This window comes from Denticeps clupeoides, chromosome 14 (assembly GCF_900700375.1).
Source record: "Denticeps clupeoides chromosome 14, fDenClu1.1, whole genome shotgun sequence".
Lineage (NCBI taxonomy): Eukaryota > Metazoa > Chordata > Actinopteri > Clupeiformes > Denticipitidae > Denticeps > Denticeps clupeoides.
This window is the reverse complement of record NC_041720.1, coordinates 19,896,559-19,924,306: the sequence shown is the minus strand read 5'-3', so window position 1 is coordinate 19,924,306 and position 27,748 is coordinate 19,896,559. Positions and strand designations below refer to the sequence as shown.

Here is a 27,748-nt window from a genome sequence, read left to right as displayed (position 1 = left end):
CCTGTGGTGTGCATTGGGACATTTGTGGTGGGAAAAAAAATATGTATGAAAAGTGCTGAAATCAAAAAGCAAATAAAAGGTGGTGGCAGATAAAAATTAGACTAGATAAATAGACTAGATAACCAGCATGTTATTCAGAATTTTGCTAAAAAAATAAAACAGAAAAAAACTTTGATGTGATATTTGGCACCTAATTTTATTGGCTTCCATGGCTCTGTGGTTCTGTTCACTTGCTCTTACAGGTAATGCAATCATACTTACAGGCTTGATCATGTAGATTATCTACAGTTGACTTTTCAATGTCTGATTAAAACAAAAAAATTAAAACAACCCATAAAACATTTCAGCCACCCCTGTTAACCAGCGACAGGGAAACAAGAACACCATCATGGTCCCATGTGTTCTGCTTTTTCAGCAGGAGACACAACCTGGTTCTCCTCAATCAACATTAATCTGGAGATGATTCGATTCAAATAAAACTGGATTTATAACAAAACAAAAACCAGAATGAAGAATCTAGAAAAAAAAAAAGGACAAATGTGTAAACAATTTGGCTTTCACTACGTTCTAGGATTTTGTAAACATGATAAATGTTAGGTTCTAATATTTTATACAACTTAGATTACATTTGATCTATATGATTAAAATATAATGATGATATTAGTAAAATATTCAGAATACTTCTTTGCATGTACATATCAAAGTGACATTAATATGAATTTAAAATGTTGTGCAAAATGCTTTAGTAAACTAGAAATTTGGCATTTATGAGAAACCTTATTTGCTGGAATAAGAACAAAAAAAGCTACAGAACCCTCTTCTCCAGGATGATGTCAATGATTAATGCTACCTTTGCTTTGATCGCCGTGCTCTGCTCTTTAATACTGTGCAAAGTCAAGCTGTTCAGCGAGTGCCAGCAGTTCTGCCAAACCAACCAATCAGGCTCCTCCCAATTTTGCAAGAGCCACTTGCCAGCAGAGAACTGACTGATGAAGCTCTCAACAGTTTTTAAGGCAGCACAAAGGAAAAAGAAATTTGTATTACAAGGTGAAGAAGCTCAAATGTTTTAAAATAGAGCGTAAAGATATGACAATAATTGGCACATTGCACATTAAGCAACAAATCCCGCCCACTAACTACATACAATCTACAGTGTATAAATAACAGGAGTAAAAACAGCTGAGATTGTCTGCTGGGGGCCGGTGATACATTTTCATCTTTCTTCTCAGGCACAAGTCTGATAACTGGTTCCATCCGTACATCATAAATATGCATCAGAGTCGGTCTGGATGCATTCTGCTCATGGTCACGTCCACATTGGAAGCTGGAAGCTCTGGAGACTCTGAGCGCTGGATGGAGAGGAGCGGCCGTGTTTATGTGACTGAAATGGAAATCTCAGGGTGGGTGATGTGGCAGTGCAAGCAGTAGAGCTGGGATCAGAGGCTACAGACTTGAAGAATAATGTGAGCTTCCAGCTGCCAGATTTCACCAGACATGTGGATTCACAGGTCGTCATCCCCAATACCCTCAAAGGCATAGTTGCCATGGAAATAATTGCCACTAATGTCGCTGTTTGAGTTGGAGGCACTGATTCCTCTCAAGGAGACAGAAGTCAGCTTGGTCTGCAGAAAGGCATTTGGGAGTTAATCATATTTGGACACAACAGATTCAGAGGTAAAGTGAAGCATAAAGTGTGAACAAAACACTCACCGAGAGTTTAACTACTTGCTCACGGTTTGGGTCAGGGGAATCCTGCAGAAAGAAAGAATCTTCAATATCACAATTAAAAATAGGTCTGTGACTGTACATACATTAATGATGGCCTTATGACATGGTTACAACCATCCATCACTCACTAGTAAAGGAGGGGACTTCACAGCTTGCTGGCTGTCCGATCTATGGAGGGAGCCGTTGTTCCTCTTCTTCTGCATCTACAGATGTGACAAGTGAGGAAAAAAAGACCCTCTGGAATAAATCAGCAAACCAAGACTGGGCTGAAGGAGCAAAACCGCCACACAGACAACATGGGAGAGGGTTCCTAAACAGGATGAATACCCAGTCCAGTCCAGTCAGATTGGAGAAAAAGAAAACCTTCCTCCGGTACATAATACACAAATTTTGCTCTTGTTTAGACCTGATTGGAAAATTACTACTTGGTATAATAATTAACCTAGACACTGGGGACGCATGTGACCGTCTATTTCTTGGTGTGGGATGGGCTGTGTCAGGAAGGGCAACTTTTGCCAGATGAATCATGCGGACAACCAGCCCGGTTGATCCACTATGGCGAGCCCCTAACCGGAGCAGCCGAAGGGAGATGACGATTACTAGTGTAATATGTCTAAACATTATGTGGACTGATATTCATGTGGTTTGCTTTATATGAGAAATTATTTTACATACAGTGGCAAGAAAAAGACACTGTTTATGATGGTTATAGTTGACTGGCCTCATCGATCTAATGAGGCAGCGCAGCCAGTCACTTTCAGTCACACAGCCATTGTATTATTCATTATCATAATCATTAAAGACCATCTCCTTTACTGCTTTTATTGTCTTTTTAATTTCAGTACAATACTGCAAAAAACTAAAGCGTCCCCATTCCAGCATATAGGGTGGGCCATTTATATGGATACACCTTAATAAAATGGGAATGGTTGGTGACATTGAACACATTTTATAAGTGGTCAGAAACTTGTAAATAACTCATAAAAGAATAAAGTTACGTTAAAACGTTTTCTTGTGAAATTACCAAATAATATGATGTGTCACATGACCCTCTTCCTATTGAAAAAACAAATGTTGGATCCAAGATGACTTCAAAATGGCCACTATGTTCACCACCCATCTTGAAAAGTTTTCCCCCTCACATATACTAATGTGCCACAAACAGGACGTTAATATCACCAACCATTCCCATTTTATTAAGGTGTATCAATATAAATGGCCCACCCTGTATATCTAGAGTGAATATTTTTTAGGAGAGTGACAAAATGTCTTATTCTCCTTTTCAGCAGGCTGGACATGAACAACCGGTGCAACTCACACTTTCTTTTTACTTTTAGAGCAAAATATTGTACCAGCATATTTTGACAAAATATGTACAGGTTGGTAGGTAGACAGAGGCAAACTCACTTTCTTAATGCTCCCACCAGACTTCTTTACCATCAGCTCATCTACCATGGCCTGAAGACAGATGCTCATCATGATTGCCTGAAAACCAGACCAATAATAAGACCCACTATCAACATACAGTGACTGCAGGACAAAGACTTATGTTCAACAACCTTTTTTCCATGACTAAAACTAATATTTTTTTGTCAAAAGAATAAGACTAAACATAATGTAGCTGCCAAAATCAAGCCAGACCTGTCTGCACTGACCTGGGGACTAGTGATGGTGACCCACTGCAGGCGGTCTTTGCTCATCAGATACTCAAAGGAGAGTTCCAGCTTGACCTCACACTTGGTGGAAGTAGATTGGTTGGCTGTGCCATTTGCCAGTGGGACCTGCTGTATAGGGATGGTGGTAGGAATCCATTGTGAATAATCCAGACCACATGTTCAAAAGGACCCTCTATAGATAGATAGAGGGGAGCGCAGCTCTGAAATTAAGTGTTTTGCTTAACATCCTACATCGGCATCCTACAAGGTTCATGAATTTGAGAGATCATACCTTTTGTTGCAAACATCTGAAGTGTGTTTTATTGCGACGTTCTAATCAATAAAAATACTTACAGATGACGTAACCCGCCAGCACCTCATCCTGGTCACTTTGAAGCTGCCCTCTTTGACCTGGTCATTAGACAGCTTGACGTGGAAGCTCAGCTCATTGTTCCCAGCACTGACTATGACATGGCAGCCCTTCTCAGGGAAGTCCGTGGTGCAGGGGTCAAATTTGATGTAGCCATAATACTTCAGAGTCTGTGCCAGATGGATGAACTGTACATGGAAATGATTAATTTTTTCAAGTATACACAGATCAGATGATCATCATGGTTGTTGCCAGTGATACGCAGTATTGGAACAAAAGCTAAAACTCCAGACCAGAGGTTTGATTCAGTTGTACAGTGATTGCAGGACTGAATTCACAAAATTCTGCTCTGAAGTAGTAGTTTAAGATTAAGGATTGACAATCACTGGTGGCACACACCTCTTTCTTTGAGCCTTTCTCCTGGAGAGATTTGAGCTGTCTGTGCTGTTCTTTGTTGACTAAGATCCAACCCCGATCAATGTCTGTAACCGTCTGGAAAAAACATTTAGATTGTTAAAAGGGCTGATTTAAACTTCCAAACCTTACACAACCACAGAAACTATATTTTACATCATTTCAATAAAACATTAAAATTAATTAACTTCCATGTGTTACATGACTAAAAAGAATAAAAACTGTTCTCGCCTCCTCGAGATAAGTAATTCTAATCATGGTGATGGATTGTATCTGTCGCAGCAGCTGCATTTGCTGACATTATTCCAAGGGCAACACAGGCAACACGGAACAAAAGTACTGGGACACTGGTAGACTAGCATGGCAGTGGTGGCTTAGTGTGTAACAAAGCGGACCCCCAATGTGCCACTGAGGTCCCCTTGATCACGGTAACATCCCCGTGGAAACCAAATGACACTTCAGGTCAGTCCGGGGTTGAGGGATGCTGGGAGAACATGACTGTATTGCTTTCCAAGGAGCAAAATGTGTAGACAATGGCCCTGTGTTTCTGTTTCTAGATTTCGGTGTCCAGAATTTATTAATGAATAATCATCTAAAAGTGGCTGGAACAAACATTTTTTATTAAAATAAATTCTTATTTATTAAAAATCCGAGGTTTGCTAATTAGGAAGAGGTATTTTCTTGAGCCTAAATGTGAACTAAAACGGAAACAACCAGGTCCCATTTCTCTTCTTGGTTACCACCTATACCTATACTTGTTAGTCATCTCACCTGAGCATACAACAGGTTCAGACCGACTCGGTTCTCCATGATGTCACTGTCATACGCCATATCCCAGTAGCTGAGGAAACAGGGGGAAGGGAAGTACTACAGGAACAACCTCAACAGGAAGAAGAGTCTGAATAAAATGTGATTTTTCCTTTAAACATCAGTGTATTCTCAGTACTGCATAATACAACTGTGCTCTGTAGCTTTCCACACTGTAGGTGAGGTGGAAGTATTCAAATAAATGAACCTGGGAATCCAAGGCTGAAATATACAAGTGTATGGGAGTGGTAAGGTGAAAAAATCTGTCTAATATAATGGCCCTTTCATTAAATATTGAAGTCACAGTCTCCACATTGTGACACCATAATGTCATTTCTACTAATTTCATTGAAATTTGTGAAAATTTTACATCACGAGAGGTCCCATGTTGTCTGAAATGTCTGCAAAACCTTCATATTTTTAAAATATGCTGAAATTAATTATGTTAAATTATTTAGGTTTTATGTTCCAGAGAATCACCTATTTATTTGTGGGTGTGTGTGTATAGAGAGAGAGAAAGAGAGAGGATTGTGCAGGCAGATATATATTATCCTTCAGGCGCCACTGACTGGACACCATCTCATTTACATATTAACCAAAATTGCTAACATGCCCTGCAGTGACTTTCATGTGCAGCTAATGTGGGTGTGGGGGAATGCGGGGTTATAGTTATCCTCCGCTTATTTGGTTTATTATGAAAACCCTTTTGTTCAGATGTGCAGCAAAGCTGACTTACTGTGAAGTGGACTCAGTGACACTGTGATGAAGGAAGTCAAATAAACACAGATCTGTATATAAAGCACCATCTGACCGAACATTTCAAAACATGCAGATGTCCAGTGATGTCGAGAGTAGGCTCTACTTTCAATCCTGTAGCGCATTGGCCATGGTAGTAGCCTAGTGGGTAAGACACTCGCCTGTGAACCAGAAGACCCAGGTTCAAATCCCACTTACTACCCTTGTGTCCCTGAGCAAGACACTTAACCCTAAGTTGCTCCACTGTCCCTGTAAATACTGATTGTAAGTCGCAATGGATAAGGCCGTCTGATAAATGCTGTAAATGTAAATGTATTGGCCGTGTTCACTAATGTCATTTTTGCATGTGTAGATGAGATGGACACATTGCTACATCTGGGTGTGTGTCATTTTCCGGGTGTCAACAAAAATTACACACCACATAAACATGAAAATCTGTGATGTAGTAGCCTTACTACTATTTTGTCTCTGAGCAAGACACTTGATCCTGAGTGTCTCCAGGGGGACTGTCCCTATAATTACTGATTGCGAGTTGCTTTGGATAAGGGTGTCTGATAAATGCAATAGATTAATGAAGTCTCTCTTTCTCTCACACTCACTCTCACACACACACACAGATAATGTTACACATGTTAATTAAACAGCTTGCCACAGTCGGATACCTTTTTCGGAGGACAATGTGAAAGTCAGGACTCCGGAGACTGGTGACAGACACATAGGGCAGCTCAAACTCCTGCAGCTTTCTCACAACTATGTGCACAGCAGGGGTTTGGATAAACATGATGGGAGAAAAAAAACAGAGAAATCAGCACCAGACTGTCCCAAGGACACTCCAAGAAGAAAAACAGAGAAGAGAAACTGAAGAGGAGGATTGTGCAAAAATCAAGAACCTATGAGAACCTGACAGTTTGCACAACCCAGATCAGCACAATTTTTTTTATGTCAACTGGCTATAGCCAAGTCAGGGTGGTGTGATCAGAGTGCAAGTTAACGGTATAAAAATCCCAACTGTTTCTTATTTACTGGGTATTGAAAAAATTATGTTTTCATCTTTAGTCCCTGGTGACCAAACCTATTCACACTTCCAGGCATCATGTAATGAAAGTGGTCATGGAAGTGGACAGGAATTGAAGGACAGTGATGTTGAACACTGACAGAGATGATAGTACCTGCTTACATTTGTCTTCTTGGGGAACATGCCTGATTTGTTTAGTGGTCAATTTCTCCATTTCTTCACCATTTGGGTATTATGCATGTTTTGGAGATTACACTCATTAACACTTTCTACTCATTGCCATCCAGTTCTTAGTTTTGGTGGAACCCCAAAAGATCTACACTGTGCAGGTCTAGTGGCCTCCAGGGCCAGAGTTGGTGTCCTGCCCTGTACCAAAAACCGAAGAAAGTGACTGATGAATGTGAACCTGGCACCGGTTATCGGCATTATCACTTAATAGAGATATGGCAAAAACAGTCATATTCTTCATATCCTCCTAGCAGCAAGGTTGGAACAGGATGCCAGATTCCCAGGGAACTTATTCACAATGGATCGACACACAGTAACATTTTCCACCGCTTGGGCAGGGATTAATATTTAATCATGTCCAACTAGAGCTGAAACCCCCCAGAATGCAGGACTGAAATGAAATGTACATGAAATTGATTTTCTAAAATGTTCCTTGCAGGGAAATTAATTGCTCTAAACACTCAGAAGCAGCAGATAAACTGGTTTATATATGGTTTATTTTACAATGCTTTAAAACAGCTTTTATATCATCATAAAGGATCAGCTGCCTGATGTAAAACTACTGCTGCTCAATAATGAAAAGGTCTTTGAGGTTTGCCTCAGAGGGTCACAGTTCCTTTGACTGTACAAAAGAGAACAACAATTCAAATGTTAAAGGGTCTAATGATCAGTCCAAATGGTGTTCAACATTAAAAAAGGCGGCTGTCACATGATTATCACAAGTTTGTCTCTGGTGACAGGTTTAAATAAAAGAAGACCATTACTCACATGTATAGCCCTCATCCTGCCCCTCCTGGACCAGGAAGAGGCTGAAGTACCCAACCAGCTCATCAGGAAGGTCAAGCTTTGAGGCCACAGCCTGTCAAATACATACATTTATACAATCAAACAGAATCTTTAATACAGATTTTCTTTTATTATATATTGCTATACTATGCATGAACAGACTAAGGGGTTATGTGATGTTTAGCAGCAGAGATCCACCACACAACAGTGTGTGGGACACAAAAAGGTCTGATAAAAAAAACAGAAGATACAGGCCTATATCAGAGAACCTCCAGGTTATTGTATTCTCACAATTTCACATAAAGTAGCATGTATGTCCTGAATGCTTTAGATGAATAATGATAGTGCTCTACAGAAGACAAATTTAGCTAAATTTCAGTTACTGCAAAGCACAAATAGTGATGACCCTCAGAGTAAACTGTATTGTGGGGTCACAGTGGGTCTCCTCACCTCCAGCACATCCTCTGTTTGATCAGACGTCAGGATGTTAACCTTGACCTTCTGGCCATTTGAAAGGCACACATCCAGCTGGACTTCTTCTGTGGGAATCTGCTGAGTTTCCTGAAGTGCAAATACAACAAAGATGAGCAAAGGGGATATTGTTTTTGCAATATACAGTCAATTAAAATTAATTTCTAAATTGTCTGGCTTTTTGAAAGAAATACACCAAAACACTTGAAAATAAAAATTGCAGACATGATTGTGTGGTTATAAATCTGAGAAATGAAGGTCACAAACAAAAAAAAGCACACGTGAACATACAGCACACACACAGACATAGAAACTATTCAAAGATAAATGCCGCAAAATGCTCCAAACAGCAGTTTGGAGAGGTGGTATTGCCCCCTTTTATAATGAGAAAGGTCACCATGACAAAGGGGATAAAGCATCGCAGCGGCGAGGATACAGATGACAGATTCCACAGGTCATAAGCCAACCTGAGTGATTTCTACCAATGTATAGTCAAAAGAAAACAAGTATGCATAACCACAGTCAGCTTTTTTTAACATTGGCCACATTGAAGGTGCCCACATTTTCTCCACTTTCCACCAGAGCTAAGAAGCTGCAGTCAAGGATGCACAATGCATAACAATGCAATGCTACAGAAGTTCAAAGAAATGGGTAAAAACAAGAACTGCTATGCTGGAAGAAATAGCCTGTGGCAGATATAAATACTATTAGGATCCAATATGTACCGGATATCTGTCAAATAACTAAGTGGATAACATGTCTGTAAACCAATCGACTTGGTTAAATTGTACGTTTTTATACAGGCATGCTCAGTGCATAGGTGTGATTGCCTGGTTTTGCAATAGCTAGCATAGCATAACATGTCATCAGTATGGAGGTATTCCACAATTGCTACATTAACATGGTGCACAGTTATATCAGCAGTCCCCATGTTAAGTATAACATGGCCAAATAAAGCACCACCAGAACCATGCATCATGCCAAAGAACACAAGTAGTTCAGTAAAACAATCATCAATTATTATGGCCCGTCAATATGATGCACAAACTACAGATCCCATAATGTGCACTTTGCTGATGAACTAAGTGCCCTACGTACTGAGTTTGCATGGCGCTTTGTTAACTTTGAAGCACAAAAAAAAGAATTTCTAGCTGCATTTGGCATGGCAACTGAAGCACTGCATTATGAGATCTGAGATCTGCTCTCTGGTGGCCTAGTGGGTAAGGAAGCAGACCCGTAATCAGAAGGCTGCCTGTTCAAAACCCGAACCCACAAGGTGCTACTGAGGTGTCAAAGCACCGTCCCTACACACTGCTCACCAGGCACCTTTCATGGCTGCCCCCTGCTCACCCCCACTGCTTAAAAGCAGTGACACATTTCGTTGCATCACCGTGTGCTGTTTCACAATGACAATCACTTCACTTTCACTTTTATATTGCCAGGCCATAATAATATATCTATACTAAGTGATCTCCTGGGATGTGGCCTGTGAGTTTGACACCCAGAATCAGACATACTCACATGCACATACATGCATTCACACAGACAGAGCAACAGAGCCTGAACCACAGCATTCTAAGAAATTCCAGGTTAAACTGTGGTTTGTTTTTCAATTGCATACTTGAAGTGGAGCAACCCGATTGATAGGTAGATAGGTAAAAGAAATAAAAAACAATACATAGAATAATAATATCCATTAGGGTGTTCAAGCTTGTATGTATTTCCTGCAACCATAACAACTTTACAGCAGTTTTATATGAATATGTAGCCCAGCCCAACCTATAATTCATTATAGGTAAGTATAAAAAAAAAAAAAAAAAAAAAAAAAAAAACCTGCAAAGCAAAAAGGAGCAACTCCCAATCCAAAATGTCCCCAGGGCCAAGAAAACAGAGACGTGAATAACAGCAAGTCAACCTTTCAGCTCTCAAGGTTATTCTTATCTCCTGTTGGTTGTAATCATTAAAATATCCCATGATCTGTCACTAATTTGCATGTCATTGCAGGCACGAATTGGCATGAACACAATTTTTGTTGTATGATTGTGTTTATTCCACTCTACACAAAAGCTGTAAGCATATTATGTTATTGGCACAAATGCTGTCTTTACCAGTCAAATAATTAAATGAAGTTTGTAGAATAACATGTCAGGCAGATAGAGATAAAAAAATAATATAGAACTAAAAAATAAATAAAATTTCACAGCCACCCCATGTAAACTGGCACATGAAAACACAGTTAGGTATCAGTGTAACAGAAACTGAAAGACTTTCAGCCTTTTCTGAAGGCTCATTTCTTCTACTACTATTTCTTCGACAACTTTTTCAGGCAGATAGAGATGGAACAAAAAAAAATTAAAATATCACAGCCACCCCATGTAAAGCGGTACATGACAACACAGTTCGGTATCAGTGTCACAAAAACTGAAAGACTTTCAGCCTCTTCTGAAGGCTCATTACTTCTACTATTTTACCTGCTGAGCTTTCCTCAGGAAGCTGTTGAACAGCTCACTGGATCCCAGCATGGGGTCCTGTCGCACTGGTGAAAAGACAAAAGATAAAAAGATCAGTCAAAAACACCATCGCCAGTGTAATTCCAGGAAGGTTCTGGTCTAAAATATCAAAGTATATTGCACAGGTTGCAAAAATAAAAGCAGTTGTGGACAAAGTACACACAGCATGCACTTTAGTTAAAGCATAAATACCCTAAGTAAAATGTCTTTCTTATAAACTTTCACTTAAGTAATAGTACTCCTTTTAAAATTTAGTTAATAAACATAAACTGGTGGTGTAAAATTATAATTTTTTTTTAAACTTTGTTTATTAGAATTAGAGCATAGGCAATAACAATATTCTCAAAAGGTTACAAAAGAAAACAGCTCAAACTCTCAAACCTAGACCCCAATAAAAAAACAACCAAACAGAAAAAAAAAAAAATATATATATATATATATATATATATATAAACAAAACAAAACAAAAACACACACACACACACACAAAACAAAAGAAAAGAAACAAAAAAGCAGCCTACAATCCACCCCCACCATCAACCTATACAAAAATAAATAAATAAGTAAATAAGTAAATTTAAAACCACTTCTGCAGAGCTCCACCGAGACGCGGACTGTATCACCCAGGACCAGAAGGGATATTCTTATTCTTAACCAGATCAAGGAAAGGACCCCATATCTTTTTAAATGTCTTAAGGGAACCCCTAAGTGAAAGTCTTATCCTTTCCAGTTTAACAAAATAAAGAATATCTCGTATCCAGTGAATTTGGCTGGGAGGTTTCGAGGATTTCCAGTTTGTTGTAATTAGTCTTCTTGCCAGTAAGGTAGAGAAGCCCAGCATGTCCCTTTGATGAACAGATAATGAAGAAGGTGAGAAGAAACCCCCAAACAATGCCCCAAGTGGGTTGGGCCCTATTCTTTTCCCCACAAATTCTGACAACATGTCAAATATTTCAGTCCAGTACTGGTGTAAAGAAGGGCAAAGCCAGAACATATGAATAATATTGGCAGGGGACTGCTGACATCGGTCACACAAAGGACTGACGCCCTCATAGATTTGTGATAACCGCAGCTTAGTGTAATATGAACGGTGTAAGATTTTAAACTGTATGAGGCCAAGTCTAGCGCAAATAGATGATCCATGAACTCGCAGCAAAACCTCCCCCCAAATCTCATCAGGAATTTCCTGTCCCAAATCCTCTTCCCAAAGTGTCTTCAGAGGGATTAGTGAATTAGTACATATATTAAAAATCTGATTATAAGTATGAGAAACCGAACCTTTCAGAGATGGAGTTGGTTTAAGAAGGTCATCTAAAACAGAGTCTGGGGGTAGATTGTGAAATGTGGGAAAGGTATGATGAGCAAAGCTACGCACCTGCAAGTATCTAAAGAAATGATGCTGAGGAAGAGAATATTTCTGAAGCAGTTGTGAGAAAGAGGCAAAGACATTGTCTATGTATAGGTCTTTAAAACAGTGAATTCCAGCTTTTGACCACATAGAGAACAGATCATCAACCAGAGATGGAGGGAACTGGTGATTTGCCGCCAGCGGGGCATAGGTAGAAGAAGTTTGTAACCCAAAGTACCGTTTAAACTGCACCCAAATTTTGAGAGCAGTTCTAACAATCCTATTTTTAGTATAAGGCAAAGTGGAAGACAGAATAGCAGAGTGCACTAAAGCTCTCAGAGATGTAGGTTTGACCGAATTTGCTTCTATTGCCAACCAATTGATTTGAGCATCTGATGATTCAGACTGAAGCCAGTATTTGAGGATCTAATATTAGATGCCCAGTAATAAAACCTAAAATGTGGTAAGGCTAACCCAAAAAGTTTTCTTGGTCTTTGTAAGTATTGTTTGCGTAGTCTTGGAACTTTCTTGTTCCAGATAACCTCAGAGATCACAGAGTCAACTTTCTGAAAAAATTACTGAGGCAGAAATATTGGTATGCATTGAAATAGGTATATATTCATTTTCACCGTATTAACACGTGCAGTCAGGGACAGATTGAGAATGGACCACCGTTCACAATCCTCTCGAACCTTAGACAGCAAGGAAACAAAATTAGCCTTTAAAAGATCTTCAAATTTAGATGTGACACAGACACCAAGATATGTAAAATTATGATGGGCAATTTTGAAGGGTAAGCTATAAAGAGGGTAATTCCTAGCAGCAGTACTAATGGGAAATGTACTTTTATTCAAATTCAATTTATAACCAGAAATCTCAGAGAATGATAGAAGAGTAGTAAGAGCAGCAGGGATTGAAACCGGTAAATTAGAGATATATAACAAGAGGTCATCTTGTTATATATCTCTAGCCAGCATAAAGGGACACTCTCACCTCCCGCCCATTCCTAACAATTCCAGTAATCTGAGTGTTAGACCTTAGTGCAATTGAAAGAGGTTCAACTGCAAGCGCAAATAATAATGGGCTTAAGGGGCAACCCTGCCTAGTCGAACGATAGATGGGGAAATATTCAGATTGAGTATTATTTGTTCTAACAGATGCTTGTGGTGAGGAGTAAAGTATGGTGGTGTCAGATTTTAATCAGATTTTGCTTGTCATATGTATACACATTTCTGCATTTTATAGGCCAGCAACTTGCTTAGTTTTGAACTGTGACTTATCCACTTGTAAGTGCATAATTAAGTGGAATAAAGGGAAATTAAATAATATATTAGGGCTGTGCAATATGGCATAAAATTCATATTGCGATTTAAATTGAACCATAGACACTAGACATATATATTGCGGTATATAACTTCTGTAAACTTAAATGGAACTGTTTTTGAAATGTGTCCATAGCAAAGGCACTGAGGCAGAAGTTGTACAATAAACTTTTCACATATAGCATATAATACAGCACAACCACATATCAGATAAAACAATTTCTGGAATATCCTACTGTGTGTAATACAAAATATTTGTATGATGTGAGAGATTATATAAAAGGATTTTTGTATTCACTTTACATGAAAAATAGTCAAAAATATTTAAATTACACTATGCTTGTTCATAATTTATCATGCAGTCCAAGATTTTATTTTGTGATTTTTTTTGCACAGGGCACCACATAGAGTAGGACCGGCCCTGATCATTTGGGGTCTGTGCCCTCATCGGGTCTGTGCCTACGTACTCCAAAAGCCACCATGTTGTGGCCTAAAACTAACCCTGCTCCTGAGTTTAACAGTAACGCTTTCAGGCACGGAAACGATCAGGCCAGGGAACGGATTGGGTGTCGCTACCCGATTTGGACCGGTCCAAACCGGGTAGTGACAGACACTGACTTGGAAGTGCACAGCGACCGGATGATTACTGACAGATTGAAGGCTTGTTAAGGGCACACCACATGCAAACAACAAAACTACCCGAATTCCAGCAAAAACCGGCCACAAAAAACAAATAATTAAAAATAATTAAATAATTATAATGATTAAATCAGTAATTATACTTCACTTCACACATTGAAGAAAGGACTGCATTGTGATGCATTCTGGTTACTGGTGTAACTAACTAACTTTTTAAGTCACTCATTCTTGTAAATAATAACATTTAATTTGCTGTTTTTTATTTCTGTGTACAAAAAGCAAAACAGATGCAATGTACATGAGTCATTGCTTTTTTATTTATTGTACAAATAGAGTAGGCCAAGAATCAGAAATCTTTCCTCTATTTATAGTCATGCTCATTCTGGTATGTTCACAGAGACAGGCAAAGCTGCTCAAGATGCACAAATGAACAAATGATTCATTCTGAACAGCTTGTGTGTGTGAGGGCAGTTCATTTTCCGTAACCACGTGAAAAAGCGTGACGCGAGCGGCAGCAGCAGCCAGCCAAGTATGGCCTGTTAACAAACACACTCAACAAGGCTTAGCTTGTTCCTCCCAAAGATCCAGGGCTGCTCTGGATTACAACCAGAGCCACTTATGTATGAAGGTGAAGGCAGCAGCTGCATCGCGCCACTTGGACCACCACTGAGAACCTGGACCCCCAGGTGGTCAAAAAAAGGTTTCTTATTGATCTTTGGTCCCACTCACCTGCCTGCATGTATTTTTCCAGCTGCTCCCTCCGGTGCTCCACCTCGGCTGGCGTAAGTGTGAAGATTTTTTTTGGAGGGAATGCTGGCACTACATTGTTCCCATACTCTTTCTTAATCTGTGCAAAATCAAGATAAAAGAAGTCTTAATAAGATGGGACAGAGGCAATAAATTGATGGTATTTTTTCACCTTTCCACACATATTTGATTAATCAGAACCACACCATAGTGTTGTTTTAGTGAACAGAATGTATTATAAAATATCTTTAACAAATCTTTATGACAAAATGGAAACGGGACAAGACACAACGTAAAAGGCTGGTCATGTGACTATATTCACAACAAAATTTATCATGTAATATTGTTGATTAATAAAACTAGACTAAATGTTTACAAAATGAAATTATACTAAAATGACATCACTTCCTGAATTCCCATTTGCGCATCACAGAATGCTTGTGGCAGATAAATTGTGGTGGGTTATCAGAAGGATGGGAGAAAAAGATGAAGCAAAAATGTTGCCTCTGCTTTTAACCATCACCCCTAGTGAGCAGTGGGCAGCCATGACAGGCGCCCGGGGGCAATGTGTGCTGACTAGTTCTGACTAACATGAGACTAAAATGGTCAACTGAAACTTGACTAGACTAAAATGAGTCTGGACATGACTAAGACTAATAAAAACTAAGATGACAGTCTGATGCAAAGACTACACTAAATCTAAAATTGAAACACACTTCCAATATCGTATGCTTTACTTCCATTGACATTTTCAACAGGCAGGTCGTATTTGTTATGATCTCTCTGGCACCTAAATCACTCTGAACCTCTTTCAGCTTCAGCTTATCCAGCACATCCTCACATGGGGAAAATTGTTACTGCGACTCATGCAACCTGCCTGGGTTAAGATGGGTTGTAAGGATGTGAACTAGACTCTGCTTTCTCTTGCATCTGATTGGCTGAGCCAGGCGACGTGTGAGATGCGTGTTTCCCGTTTCCAGTCTGCTTGCAGTAATTAGATGCATGGTGCCGATTATCGGGGTTCTGTTGTGCTGCCATGGTGTGAGGATACACACAGTCTCATCAGACCAGGCTCTCAGATGGCTGGTTACCAAGCAACAGGACTGCCTGAACTGAAAAGCGCAGCCTTGAAGGCAGAACGCCTGAAGTCCTGTTATTCTACTCCCTTCAGGAGGATTCAGTATGTTCCTCTCAAATCCTCTGAAACAGAGAATGCTGGTCCGAGGATTTCCCCCCCTAATATAAATATAATAGTGGTGAAGTTACAGATATCAAGACTTAAGAATTGGTCATTCTGAAACTAAAACTATATGTAATTGCAATGAAAAAAAATCCATCTATTAAAAGAACAGCAAATAATTTTTTTTTTTTAAAAGTCAAAAGAAAGAGCGTGGAAGCCCAGTGGGCAGTTACCTGCTCATGTAGGCCCAGAAGCTGACTATAGCGGACCCGGCAGTGCAGCACCCCGTTCACATGAATGTTGTATGCCTGAGGATGAGAGGCAAAGAGAAACCCATTATGCATTAGGTGCTCCATCTCCATTACAGAGAATACACTACTCACAACAAGTTAGGGATATTGTTTTTTACATGAGTGCTTTTCCTATTTGCTCTGAATTTTAATTAAATAAATAAAAGTTCCCTTTGATTATATTACTAATGCATGAGAAGAAACGGCATTTTCATTAGTTTAATATTTATTACCTCACCTCGACAATAAAAGGGATAGCCCCAAATAACAAAAATCGACAATGTCAGTAGCGGGTTTCCACCATTTGCCGCAATGACACCTTGACAGCGACATCTCATGAAGTTGTTCTGAGGCAATACATTCCACTCTTCCACAAGTGCTACATGCAGTTCTGCCAGGTCACGTGTGGGTGGGGTACAATCATTCAGTCTGTGCTTCAACTGGTAAAAGACGTGCTCTATGGGGTTCAGGTCAGGGGACATTGATGGCCTCATACCATATGAGGCACTCCAGCTTCCTGAGGTTGAGCTGTGACAATTCTGGCACGATGTGGTGGAGCATTACTGGGAGTGCAGAATTATTAGGCAAATTAGTATTTTGTCCACATCATCCTCTTCATGCATGTTGTCTTACTTCAAGCAGTATAGGCTCGAAAGCCTACTACCAATTAAGCATATTAGGTGATGTGCATCTCTGTAATGAGAAGGGGTGTGGTCTAATGACATCAACACCCTATATCAGGTGTGCATAATTATTAGGCAACTTCCTTTCCTTTGGCAAAATGGGTCAAAAGAAGGACTTGACAGGCTCGGAAAAGTCAAAAACAGTGAGATATCTTGCAGAGGGGTGCAGCACTCTTAAAATTGCAACGCTTCTGAAGCGTGATCATCAAACAATCAAGCGTTTCATTCAAAATAGTCAACAGGGTCGCAAGAAGCGTGTGGAAAAACCAAGGCGCAAAATAACTGGCCATGAACTGAGAAAAGTCAAGCATGCAGCTGCCAAGATGCCACCAGTTTGGCCATATTTCAGAGTTGCAACATCACTGGAGTGCCCAAAAGCACAAGGTGTGCAATACTCAGAGACATTTACATTTACATTTATGGCATTTATCAGACGCTCTTATCCAGAGCGACTTACAATCAGTAGTTACAGGGACATTCCCCCTGGAGCAACTTAGGGTTAAGTGTCTTGCTCAGGGACACAATGGTAGTAAGTGGGATTTGAACCTGTGACTCTGTAGTCTTCTGGTTCATAGGCAAGTGTGTTACCCACTAGGCTACTACCATCCCAAGAAAGACTGAACAAGACACACAAGCTGAAACGTCAAGACTGGGCCAAGAAATATTTCAAGACTGATTTTTCTAAGGTTTTATGGACTGATGAAATGAGAGTGAGTCTTGATGGGCCAGATGGATGGGCCCGTGGCTGGATTGGTAAAGGGCAGAGAGCTCCAGTCCAACTCAGACGCCAGCAAGGTGGAGGTGGAGTATTGGTTTGGGCTGGTATCATCAAAGATGAGCTTGTGGGGCCTTTTCGGGTTGAGGATGGAGTCAAGCTCAACTCCCAGTCCTACTGCCAGTTTCTGGAAGACATCTTCTTCAAGCAGTGGTACAGGAAGAAGTCTGCATCCTTCAAGAAAAACATGATTTTCATGCAGGACAATGCTCCATCACACACGACCAAGTACTTGTTCACCTGATCTGAACCCCATTGAGAACCTGTGGTCCATCATCAAATGTGAGATTTACAAGGAGGGAAAACAGTACACCTCTCTGAACAGTGTCTGGGAGGCTGTGGTTGCTGCTGCACGCAATGTTGATGGTGAACAGATCAAAACACTGACAGAATCCATGGATGGCAGGCTTTTGAGTGTCCTTGCAATGAAAGGTGGCTATATTGGTCACTGATTTGTTTTTGTTGTTTTTGAATGTCAGAAATGTATATTTGTGAATGTGGAGATGTTATATTGGTTTCACTGGTAAAAATAAATAATTGAAATGGGTATATATTTGTTTTTTGTTAAGTTGCCTAATAATTATGCACAGTAATAGACACCTGCACACACAGATATCCCCCTAAAATAGCTAAAAATAAAAACAAACTAAAAACTACTTCCAAAAACATTCAGCTTTGATATTAATTCGTTTTTTGGGTTCATTGAGAACATGGTTGTTGTTAAATAATAAAATTATTTGTCAAAAATACAACTTGCCTAATAATTCTGCACTCCCTGTATAATTCATGAACAGAAAGTCTGGGGTGTGCTGGCAGAATTGGGGGATGATGATTGGTTCTATGATGTCTCTGAGGTAAGAACGTGCAGTGACTGAGCCACGTACAATAACCAAATCGGTTTTGCGCTGACTGGTGATGCATGCCCAGACTGTTGCAATTCCTCCACCAAAGCAAACCCTGGGGACCATATCGCTCACCTCCAGCCTTCTCCAGCAAATCTGTGCAAGGTGACCCGACACTCATCAGTGAACAGGACTGTAGACCATTGCTGAATTGTCCAGATTACATGATCTTGTGCTCACTGTCAGTGGAGTCACCTGCAACTGTCGTCTGGCATTCAAGCCAAAGCGGTGGAGTCGGTTGTGAATGGTTTGTCTGGAAACACTAGTACCCTTCGAATGTGGCAGTTGTGTGGCAGTTGCATAACAATGTCAGAGTGCATAGGTCCTCAGGTACTGGTCATCATTGCGGTCTGTGACTTGTGGGGCTCCACTCCTGGGTCTGTCATGAACTGTGCCAGTAGGTCTGTGTCTTGATTAAAGTCTGCTGATGACACTTTGAGACACACAAAGTTCACAAGCAACATCTGAATGCCTGCCACAGACCTGAAGGCGTGCTATGTCCAGGTGACGCTGCTCGTCCGTTAAATGATGTTGAGTGTTCATGGCTGTTTGAATGATGAACTTGGAATGACTTACTAACAATACCAGCTTTTTATACCCACAAAATGTTTAAATGTATGCTTTTGGTATTGGCCCCAATATAAAGCACACCTGTACACAATGGGACCATTACATGGAAAACACAAAATGAGGTGTGTATCACCCCAATCCAATTGCCTCCCTATGCCAAAAATGTCTGAAGTGAAACAAACACCGTATGTATGACATCCATTAAGTCTCTCACAATATCCCTAACTTATTGTGAGTAGTGTATTTTCAAAATGTCCATAACGGCACTATGTCATGTGACCTAAACTTAAAAAAAGCAAATCACCTGAAATACCACTTGTGGGCATAAAAAAAACATTAGGCATATTTTATATAACTCCAACTTGCACTATTAGATGGTTCATGGAAATTAGAGTAGTGTCTAGAAGATAAAAACAAACAGATCATCACTGCAACAAGGTGACAATAATTCATTCATCCCTTAAATCAACAGAAACAGATAAAAACCTATTTTTTTTAATCAGATCACATTTCTTGTTAGTTCCACATTCCAATTTCCCCTGACAAAATGCCAAAGGAAACGCATCACACATATTCCACATATCAGACAAACCAGACCCAAAACATCTACCCAGCAAACAGAGTATGACTTTCCATCCTGAATCAAGCAGGAAGACACTTAACCCTTTCCCGCCAACAGGGGATGAGTTCTAAAACAAAGTCCTTTCAAAATCCTTTAATACCATTGAATTAAAGTTTATTGTGTGTGTTTTATGTTTATTAGGGTGGTAGTAGCCAAGTGGGTTAGACACATGGCTATGAACTAGAAGACCAAAAAGTTACAGAATCAAATCCCACTTACTACCACTGTGTCCCTGACAACCCTGAGTGTCTCCAGGGGGACTGTCCCTGTAACTACTGATTACAAGTTGCTCTGGAAAAGGGTGTCTGATAAATGTCATAAATATAAAAGTACATTATTTAAACAAGGGTTTGGTGATAAATGATAATTCACAGATTCATCAGTTTGAACCATGTTTATTGTTAGAGTATGAAATTTAACTGACCTTTACTGACCATTATTAAGCTAAGAGACAAATTCAATAAGGCTGTTTCAACTAGGGGCTAAGGAAAGATTTGGGTTCAAATCCACCAATTAAATTTAAATTGGGCCAGTGGTTGGCCAAGGGAGTAACCCATAATCGGAAGTTTGCCGGTACAAATCCTGAGCCTCCAAGGTGCCACTGAGCAAAGCACAGTCCCCACACAAGCAGAGGACAAATTTCATTTTGACACTGTATGTTTCACAATGACAATCACTTCAAATACCCTTCAGGTACCACTGAGCAAGGTACACTGCAGCCCACTGCTCATGACTGCTGCTGGGATAAATGTACATTTCATTGTGTGAGGTGTCCTAGGGCTGAACAATATAACAATATATACAAAATCGAACTGAAATTGTGATTGGAATAAATGTGACTTTATAAATCGCAACAACTACAATTTTGCAACCTGCTTTATTGGTTAATATCAGGGTTGCTGACGCAGACATGCTGGGTTGTCTAGAGGCAGTCAGTGACAGAAGACTGGAGCACTGGTGACCCCCTGGTGCGGGACCGAGCGAATGGGCAGACAACACTATGTCTGTCAACACTATGTCAGTCGTATGCAGCAGAGCAAACAAAGTTCTGTCCTCCTCGTGGTAAGATGGAGGACAGAATGCCTCCTCCAATGCATGGTCTGAAACCCGTTGCTTTCTGATTCTGCAGGACTAGATAAAATGTCATAAATTATTCAAGCCCACAGGAGTTTAATAATTACATTAATGTGCTTTTTAATACGTGTTGCAAACTAGGAATTGCAAGCACTCCCTGTGCCTAAGAAAATCTCGCACTGCACCTGAATCTGAATAGCAAGTAAGAGCTTCCTGCAGTCAGCAATTTCTGCAAAGTTCTTATCTGTGACACTTCCTGACACCACACTCATGAGGGCTGTGGAAAACAGATGGAATCTGATTATTCAGATCCTTCTAATTACCAACATCAGAAGTGACAAAGCAGGCTTATAAAAAGGACTCAACAGCAGGGGAACGGAAACAGTCAGTTTGGCCAGGACACTGTCCTTTTCCAACGATTCCTCCCCACAGGATGATTCCCAAATCTCTCCTACCATTACCGCACACATCCTTGGGTAAACCATGGGCAATTCTTTCTGCTATACATTTCCAATCAAATTTCCTCTCTACAATATTAGAAGGATTCATCTGTTTCTTTATTGACACAGGCTACTCAGGTACTTGTCCAATCTCTGGTCATCTCCAAACTGGATTACTGTAACTCACTCATGGCTGGTCTTCCTCTTAGCGTAACTCATCCTCTCCAGCTGATTCAGAACACTGCAGCACGACTTGTTTTCAACCTTCCCAAATTCTCTTACACCACTCCACTGCTACATTCCCTCCACTGGTTGCCTGTAGCTGCCCGCATCAGATTCAAAATACTGTTGTTTGCCTACAATGCCAAGGTCAGCACCCTCCTACCACAGATCCCTGATCATTCCTCACTATGCACCTGGATCTCTCTGAGAGAGAGAGATCAAGTTGCTGAGAGAGAGATCAAGGTGCTGTCACCCAGAACACTCCAGAAAAAAAGGGGTGGCAGTTTAGTTTCATCCTCTTAAAATGTATAGATTACTGATTAAGTGGTTATTTCTTGATTCATATACTTATGAAGGTACTTCAACTCGCAAGGAACAAGTCTCACATTCAGCATGCAGCTTAGTGTCAGGTTCAGTTAACAACACTAACAGCTCCACTAAAGCCATGTGTTGGCTGTTATCATGTGCATTTTTGACTGTGCTGTGATCTACACATTACACCTGGCTAACTTCAATCAAAAGACTGGAAATAACTGTTACCTAATACAATCCAAAAATGCATTAAGCATGTAATCTTCACCTTTTACTCTTACAGCCAAACTACTGTCACATTCTTCAAAGTAGCACTTATTAAAATATAAAATCCAGCACTAAACACTGCAACTATAACCATGAGGTAACTCAACCTTCTCACTCTGTTCCAAGAATGAAAAAGAACTGAATAAGCAACTTTGCACATTCCTGCGCCTGAATGACATAAAATCTGCAGTCACCCTGCATTCAACTCCAGCACACACACTCTATTTTCATTAAAGAGCCAAAAGTGAAGTCAGAAAAATGGGCCATTGTTGAATCCACCTGCTTTAATGGAGTAGCCTGAGGATCAATGACATTGAGCGGTGTTACATTTCTCCTTTAGAACTACGGACCAGTCAAGTGATATTTCATTCAATCAACCACACTAGAACAGAATACCACAAATACAAATGCAACAACTTTCTTTTCTTTACTTTCAGCAATGAAGAATATGGACAATTTTTGACACAATAGAACACTGATGATCTACTGCTGCACAGACTGGTGCAGCTTTAAACCACAGATGCCGCATGGTGCCCACGCCTCAAACCTACACACTTGTAGACAGGAGGTTTTAAAGTTGTGGCTGTTGTAAATAAATAATTGTGGTAGGAGTGCACAAAACCATCATAACATGTCTTTACAAGTTCCAGTGCTGCATTAGTGCATTGACTGCCCACTCTGAAATTCCTGTGGAAAAAAAAAATACATCATCAGCACTTTTGACGATGTTTCAGATCGTACCACCCACGGAAAAGGGAAGGAAGAATGGCTTCTTAGGAAACCATTTTTTCTTACCATTTTCTTATGTGTTCTTAGAATAAACATGGTAGGAATTTGGCCATTAAAATGCAGATTTAAATTTTGCAGCCCTTGTGCAAGGTTTGCAGATTCCACAAGCTGCTGGCCAGTTCCACGGTGTCCCAGAAACAAACTCTCCAATTCACAGTGTGCCAATACTGCAACACTGACCAGCAATGGGCTTCAGATGAGAATGGAAATGTATCGCCCAGAGGAAAGAATGAGTCCAAAATTCACATTTGGGTCAGATTATCTCTCAGTAGTAACAGATTTTTCCGAGATCTGAAATTGCTATGAATTATCAGACAGGGTGGTCATGGCCTAATGTATAAACACCTGTGAACCAGAAGACCACAAAGTCACAGGTTCAAACCCCACTTACTATCATTGTGTCCCTGAGCAAGACACTTAACCCTGATTGCATCCAGGGGGACTGTCCCTGTAACTACTGATTGTAATTTGTTCTGGATAAGGGCATCTGATAAATGCTGTCATCTAACAATGACAACCAGCTCACAAAGGAGGAACTGTGCACTTCCTGTGATTATAGAAGTGAAATTATTTCAAATAGGGCTAAGGGTGTTATATATCGATATCGATACAGCAATACATCATGCAATTTTACATGGTAATATTTAATCGGTACAGGTTCATGAAATATTGATATTTTTGTAACCAAATTAAGTCCACCAGGTGGTGCTGTCGATGATTTTTTATAGTGAGGACAGCAGAGATGACTTTCAGTGTGCGACTACAACCTCCACTCCTGAAAATGGGTACTTTGACTCAGTGCCTAGCATTTCAGGCAGTGTGAAATCGCAAAACACGACACACCGACCACAGAATCTTGTATTTCAGCTCTGTTTTTACATCTTCAGTGAACTGAAAGAAAGAGGTGATTGTCACATGTGATACACAGCAGAACAGCACACGGTGCACACAGTGAAATTTGTCCTCTGCACTTAACCCATCACCCTGAGGCACCCAGGGAGCAGTGTGTGGGGACGGTGCTTTGCTCAGTGGCACCTCAGTTGCACAGATCGGGATTCGAACTGGCAGCCTTTGGATTATGGGGCCGCTTCCTTAACCGCTAGGCCACCACTGCCTCCCCATTCTCAAAACACTTGCCGATGTAGCTGGTGACACCATGTGCAGGCTCAGAGTTTTCCTTGTGTGCAGAAGGGTCAAGTGAGGGGGGTGTCAACTGTAGGGCCTGTCAAAGCCCATTGAGACATACTGTATATGATTTTGGGCTATATAAGAAATAAATGTTGTTGTTGTTGTTGAGGTTGTGTACTCCTCCAAGTCCATAGAGAGAGTTGCCCGGGTAGACTGTCTGCAGGTTGCTGATGATGTTGTAGAGTTCACTGAGTGTGCCACTGGTTTTAGCATTATTGCTAGCGCTAGGCAGGATGTATACAGCAATGATGATCACAGCAGTAAACTCTCTGCCATGGTCCGCCTGCTTGGAGCCCGGAGGATGCCGCAGCAGCACAGTCTCTCCAATGTGTCTTCATCAGGCTTGGTTAGATGGTGATTTCCAAGGTTGAGAAGTTGTAGACTATTGTAGAGGAGTTTGTCCATGGTTCTGATGGACATAACACAACACCAACCACAAATCTGTTATAAAAAGCGCACTATGGTCAGGACCCAGCATGGCCGTGGCGACCAAGCGTGCCGCCATCTTGGTTCCTACATGAATTGTTCCATATCAATGATGAGCAATAGTCAGTACAAGTTGTCTGTCGTCCAGTTTTGCAGTCTGTACAGAGCAGCGCATCAGTTATCGCATGTCATCAGACTGCCAGTCTAATAGTGGTGTGAACATTAACTGCCCTCACTATTCGATTACGATTATCAATGCCTCGATCACGATGCATCACATACATTTTCTACATTGTCACATGATAATGTCAGCATTTACCTAGTAACAGTTGTATATACTGGTAGTAAGTCAATATGCTGTGGGCGGAGTTAGTCATCTTCCCTGAGCTCTAAACTCCCGGTAAGACGATAATTAGCGATGGTATCATTATGGTTTTTAACGGTATTACTACTTATATTGATACCACTTATCGATTCGGTACTTTAATGGTACTCTTATTGATACTTAGCTTAGCCAACACCATTTTTGAACAAATATCTATAACAAACAAATGATTTGTAAAAATAAATAAACAATTTTCTTGCAAATGTATTTATAATGATTTAAAAAGGAACATAGTTGGAATATGCAGGTAAGCTGCAAAAGAACCAGCAGCTTTTAACCATTCTTCTGGAGAAAATTGGCCTTTTGTGGTGGAAGCCGGGACCGACGACATGGGTGAAATGTCACCATACTTTGGATCGTTTGGGTCCCTTCGCTATAGTCACTCCATAAGAGTCACTCTCTGCTTTTTTTGTGTGCATGTGAGCTCTCTGTACTTCGGAACAGACAACATTTTGTGCGTGAGATTGCAAATAAGGGCAGTGGAGACAAATAATGAATATTATCGCAAATTAGCAAGTCTGGTCTGGTAAAATTGTGTTGTAGGTGCCTGGACACTCAGAAATTCTTTTTCTCCATTCCTGCTTCAAGTGTTTCGAAGAGGCAGAAAGAACACTCCCCCGCTTTGATTCTATTGGTCACATGAAAATGCGTCACTGCCAGAAAATAACCAAGCAACGTCATTGTGATATAATCGATTATCTTCTGCACTGCATCAATGTAGAATCATCCACATCTGCATTGCATCGATTATAAGATTCATTTCAACACCCATATGGTCTAAGCAGGATGGCAACAAATAAAAAGTGAAATATTATTTTTGAAGGTTTCTCAATACTTACTAAACAGAAAACCTCCAGCTCTAATCCCTGTACTTTTGCAGAATATCAGTCTGTCCTTTATGGTTTTCTTGGAGAGAAGTGGCCTCTTTGCTGCCCTTCTTGACACCAGGCCATCCTCCAAAAGTCTTCGCCTCACTGTGGGTGCAGATGCACTCACACCTGCCTGCTGCCATTCCCGAGCAAGCTCTGCACCAGTGGCACCCCGATCCTGCAGCTGAATCATCTTTAGGAGACGGTCCTGGCGCTTGCTGGACTTTCTTGGGCACCCTGAAGTCTTCTTCCCTACACTTGAACCACTCTCCATGAAGTTTTTAATGCTCTGATAATGATGAGCTTGCATGTGAAGCCCCATTTATGCAATTATGATGGCATGTGTTTCCTTGCAGGTAACCATGGTTAACAGAGTACGACAAATGATTTCAAGCCTCACTCACCTTTTAAAGCATCTAGTCTGCTATTCTAACTCAATCAGCATGAAAGAATGATCTCCAGCCTTGTGCTCCTCAACACTCTCACCTGTGTTGAGGAGAGGAGCACTGAAATTATCTCAGCAGGTTCTGTTGTGGCAGGGCTGAAATGCAATGAAAATGTTTTTTTTTTCTGAGCATTAAGTTTATTTTCATGACAAAGAGGGACTTTGCAATTAATCTTATCATGTATATGAAAATTTCCATGACAAAAATGGAAGCAGCAAACCAGTATTTGTGAAATTCTCTAAATATTTGGCCATGAATGTAGGTGTTGTTTGAAATGTGGAGAGGTTTTCAAAGAAACCTATTTAGTGTTTATTTATACCCTGTGGCACAAACTGGATTCATCAGAATATTAAAACGATCATAAAAGTTTTGTTCAAAATTGTACTCTTCTTAGCTATTATTAATATGGAGTGATGAAATACTCCAAACGTAACCAAAGTAATGTTAGAAGCCATTGTTACATTGATTTGTCATAACTCTGCTTTGGAAGCTGTGCTTCGGTATCGCAGATAACGGTCCCGACTGTCGCGAGTTTCGTGACATCCCCGTTGTCGCGGGAAACTTGTCGCGGTAGCATGGCGGGTCGCGCCGCCGCCCTTCTGCACATAAATCATAACCCGCTGTGTTCCGTATAGTCACCATTGCGCAATGCTGACCCACGGCTACGGATTCTTCTCGGCGAGAAAACACGCTGGACACGCGTCAGGAATAGGTGGGTGGGCGGCTCAGAAGAAAAGGCTTGTGAAGCGCAGTTTAAGGAACTCACCACGTACGTGGATCCGTTTTCTCCACAGCGGACCTCCGTCTCGGGGATGGAGAAATGCATTTCCTCTCAGGCCGCTAAATTCAGGCTGAAATCAGACGCGGGTCCCGCGCATCCACTCTTCCCCACTCGCGGGGAATGAAAAAGTCGCTGCTCGCGAGGGACTAAACTTTCCTCACCGCCCTCGGTTCGGCTGCCATGTTGCTGCTGCTGCATTCATTGTTGCGTGGGTACAAGTTGTGTGGCGAGAATGAACATTCCCACCCGCCGAGTCTGCGTGAACTTTTCACGTCCCCCGCATGAAGGTGGCCGGTTGGCGGCGGCGGCCCCGCGTCGGTCAGCGCTGGCAGCGGGAGGAGTGAAGGCGGGGATTAGTGACCTCTAGGTTCCGCCACGAACATTCCGGGAGAAAACCGAGGAAAATCTGCGCCGCAGAATCGCCGTGAACATCTCGACGCAACAGCAGCTAATGCGTTCAATATGCGTCCACTGGTTCCAAAGGCATTGCAACAGTCCCTCGGACCAAACCATCCTGCTGCGGGGGGGTTCTGCAGAACCACGTATTTCTAACGATGTTTCTAATGAGAGGATATTCCATGCACAGTCAAATCAAAACTATACACAGAGCGAAATGCGATTACCTTGCATTCGCTGCGTGTGGAAATATAAGCATCATGTCATAAACCTTTAGAAAGCTTTTGTACATTTTTACTACCCCCTACACTTTGATGAAATTTTCCGCAGCGTCA

General features: G+C 40.9%; 1 protein-coding gene across 1 annotated transcript; it reads right to left on the bottom strand.

Moving 5' to 3' along the window:
* Positions 1-177: 177 nt before the first annotated feature.
* Positions 178-27,510, bottom strand: snx17 (sorting nexin 17). The gene is made up of 15 exons (XM_029002089.1): positions 27,003-27,510; positions 16,210-16,284; positions 14,779-14,896; positions 10,702-10,766; positions 8,210-8,320; positions 7,742-7,832; positions 6,393-6,480; positions 4,939-5,008; positions 4,153-4,245; positions 3,738-3,941; positions 3,384-3,512; positions 3,136-3,213; positions 1,857-1,931; positions 1,711-1,752; positions 178-1,622 (listed from the first exon to the last, which is right to left on the bottom strand). The coding sequence occupies exons 1-15, from the start codon at positions 27,060-27,062 to the stop codon at positions 1,503-1,505; spliced, it is 1,419 nt and encodes a 472-aa protein (XP_028857922.1). The 5' UTR covers positions 27,063-27,510; the 3' UTR covers positions 178-1,502.
* Positions 27,511-27,748: the final 238 nt, after the last annotated feature.

Coding starts and splice junctions, on each gene's coding strand:
- snx17 (XM_029002089.1), bottom strand. CDS start 27,062: ATGCATTTCTCCATCCCCGAGACGGAGGTCCGCTGTGGAGAAAACGGA. Junction 8,321..10,701: donor TCCTGAGGAAAGCTCAGCAG/GTAAAATAGTAG, acceptor TTTGCACTTCAG/GAAACTCAGCAGATTCCCAC. Junction 4,246..4,938: donor TGAACCTGTTGTATGCTCAG/GTGAGATGACTA, acceptor TGTTTTTTCCAG/ACGGTTACAGACATTGATCG.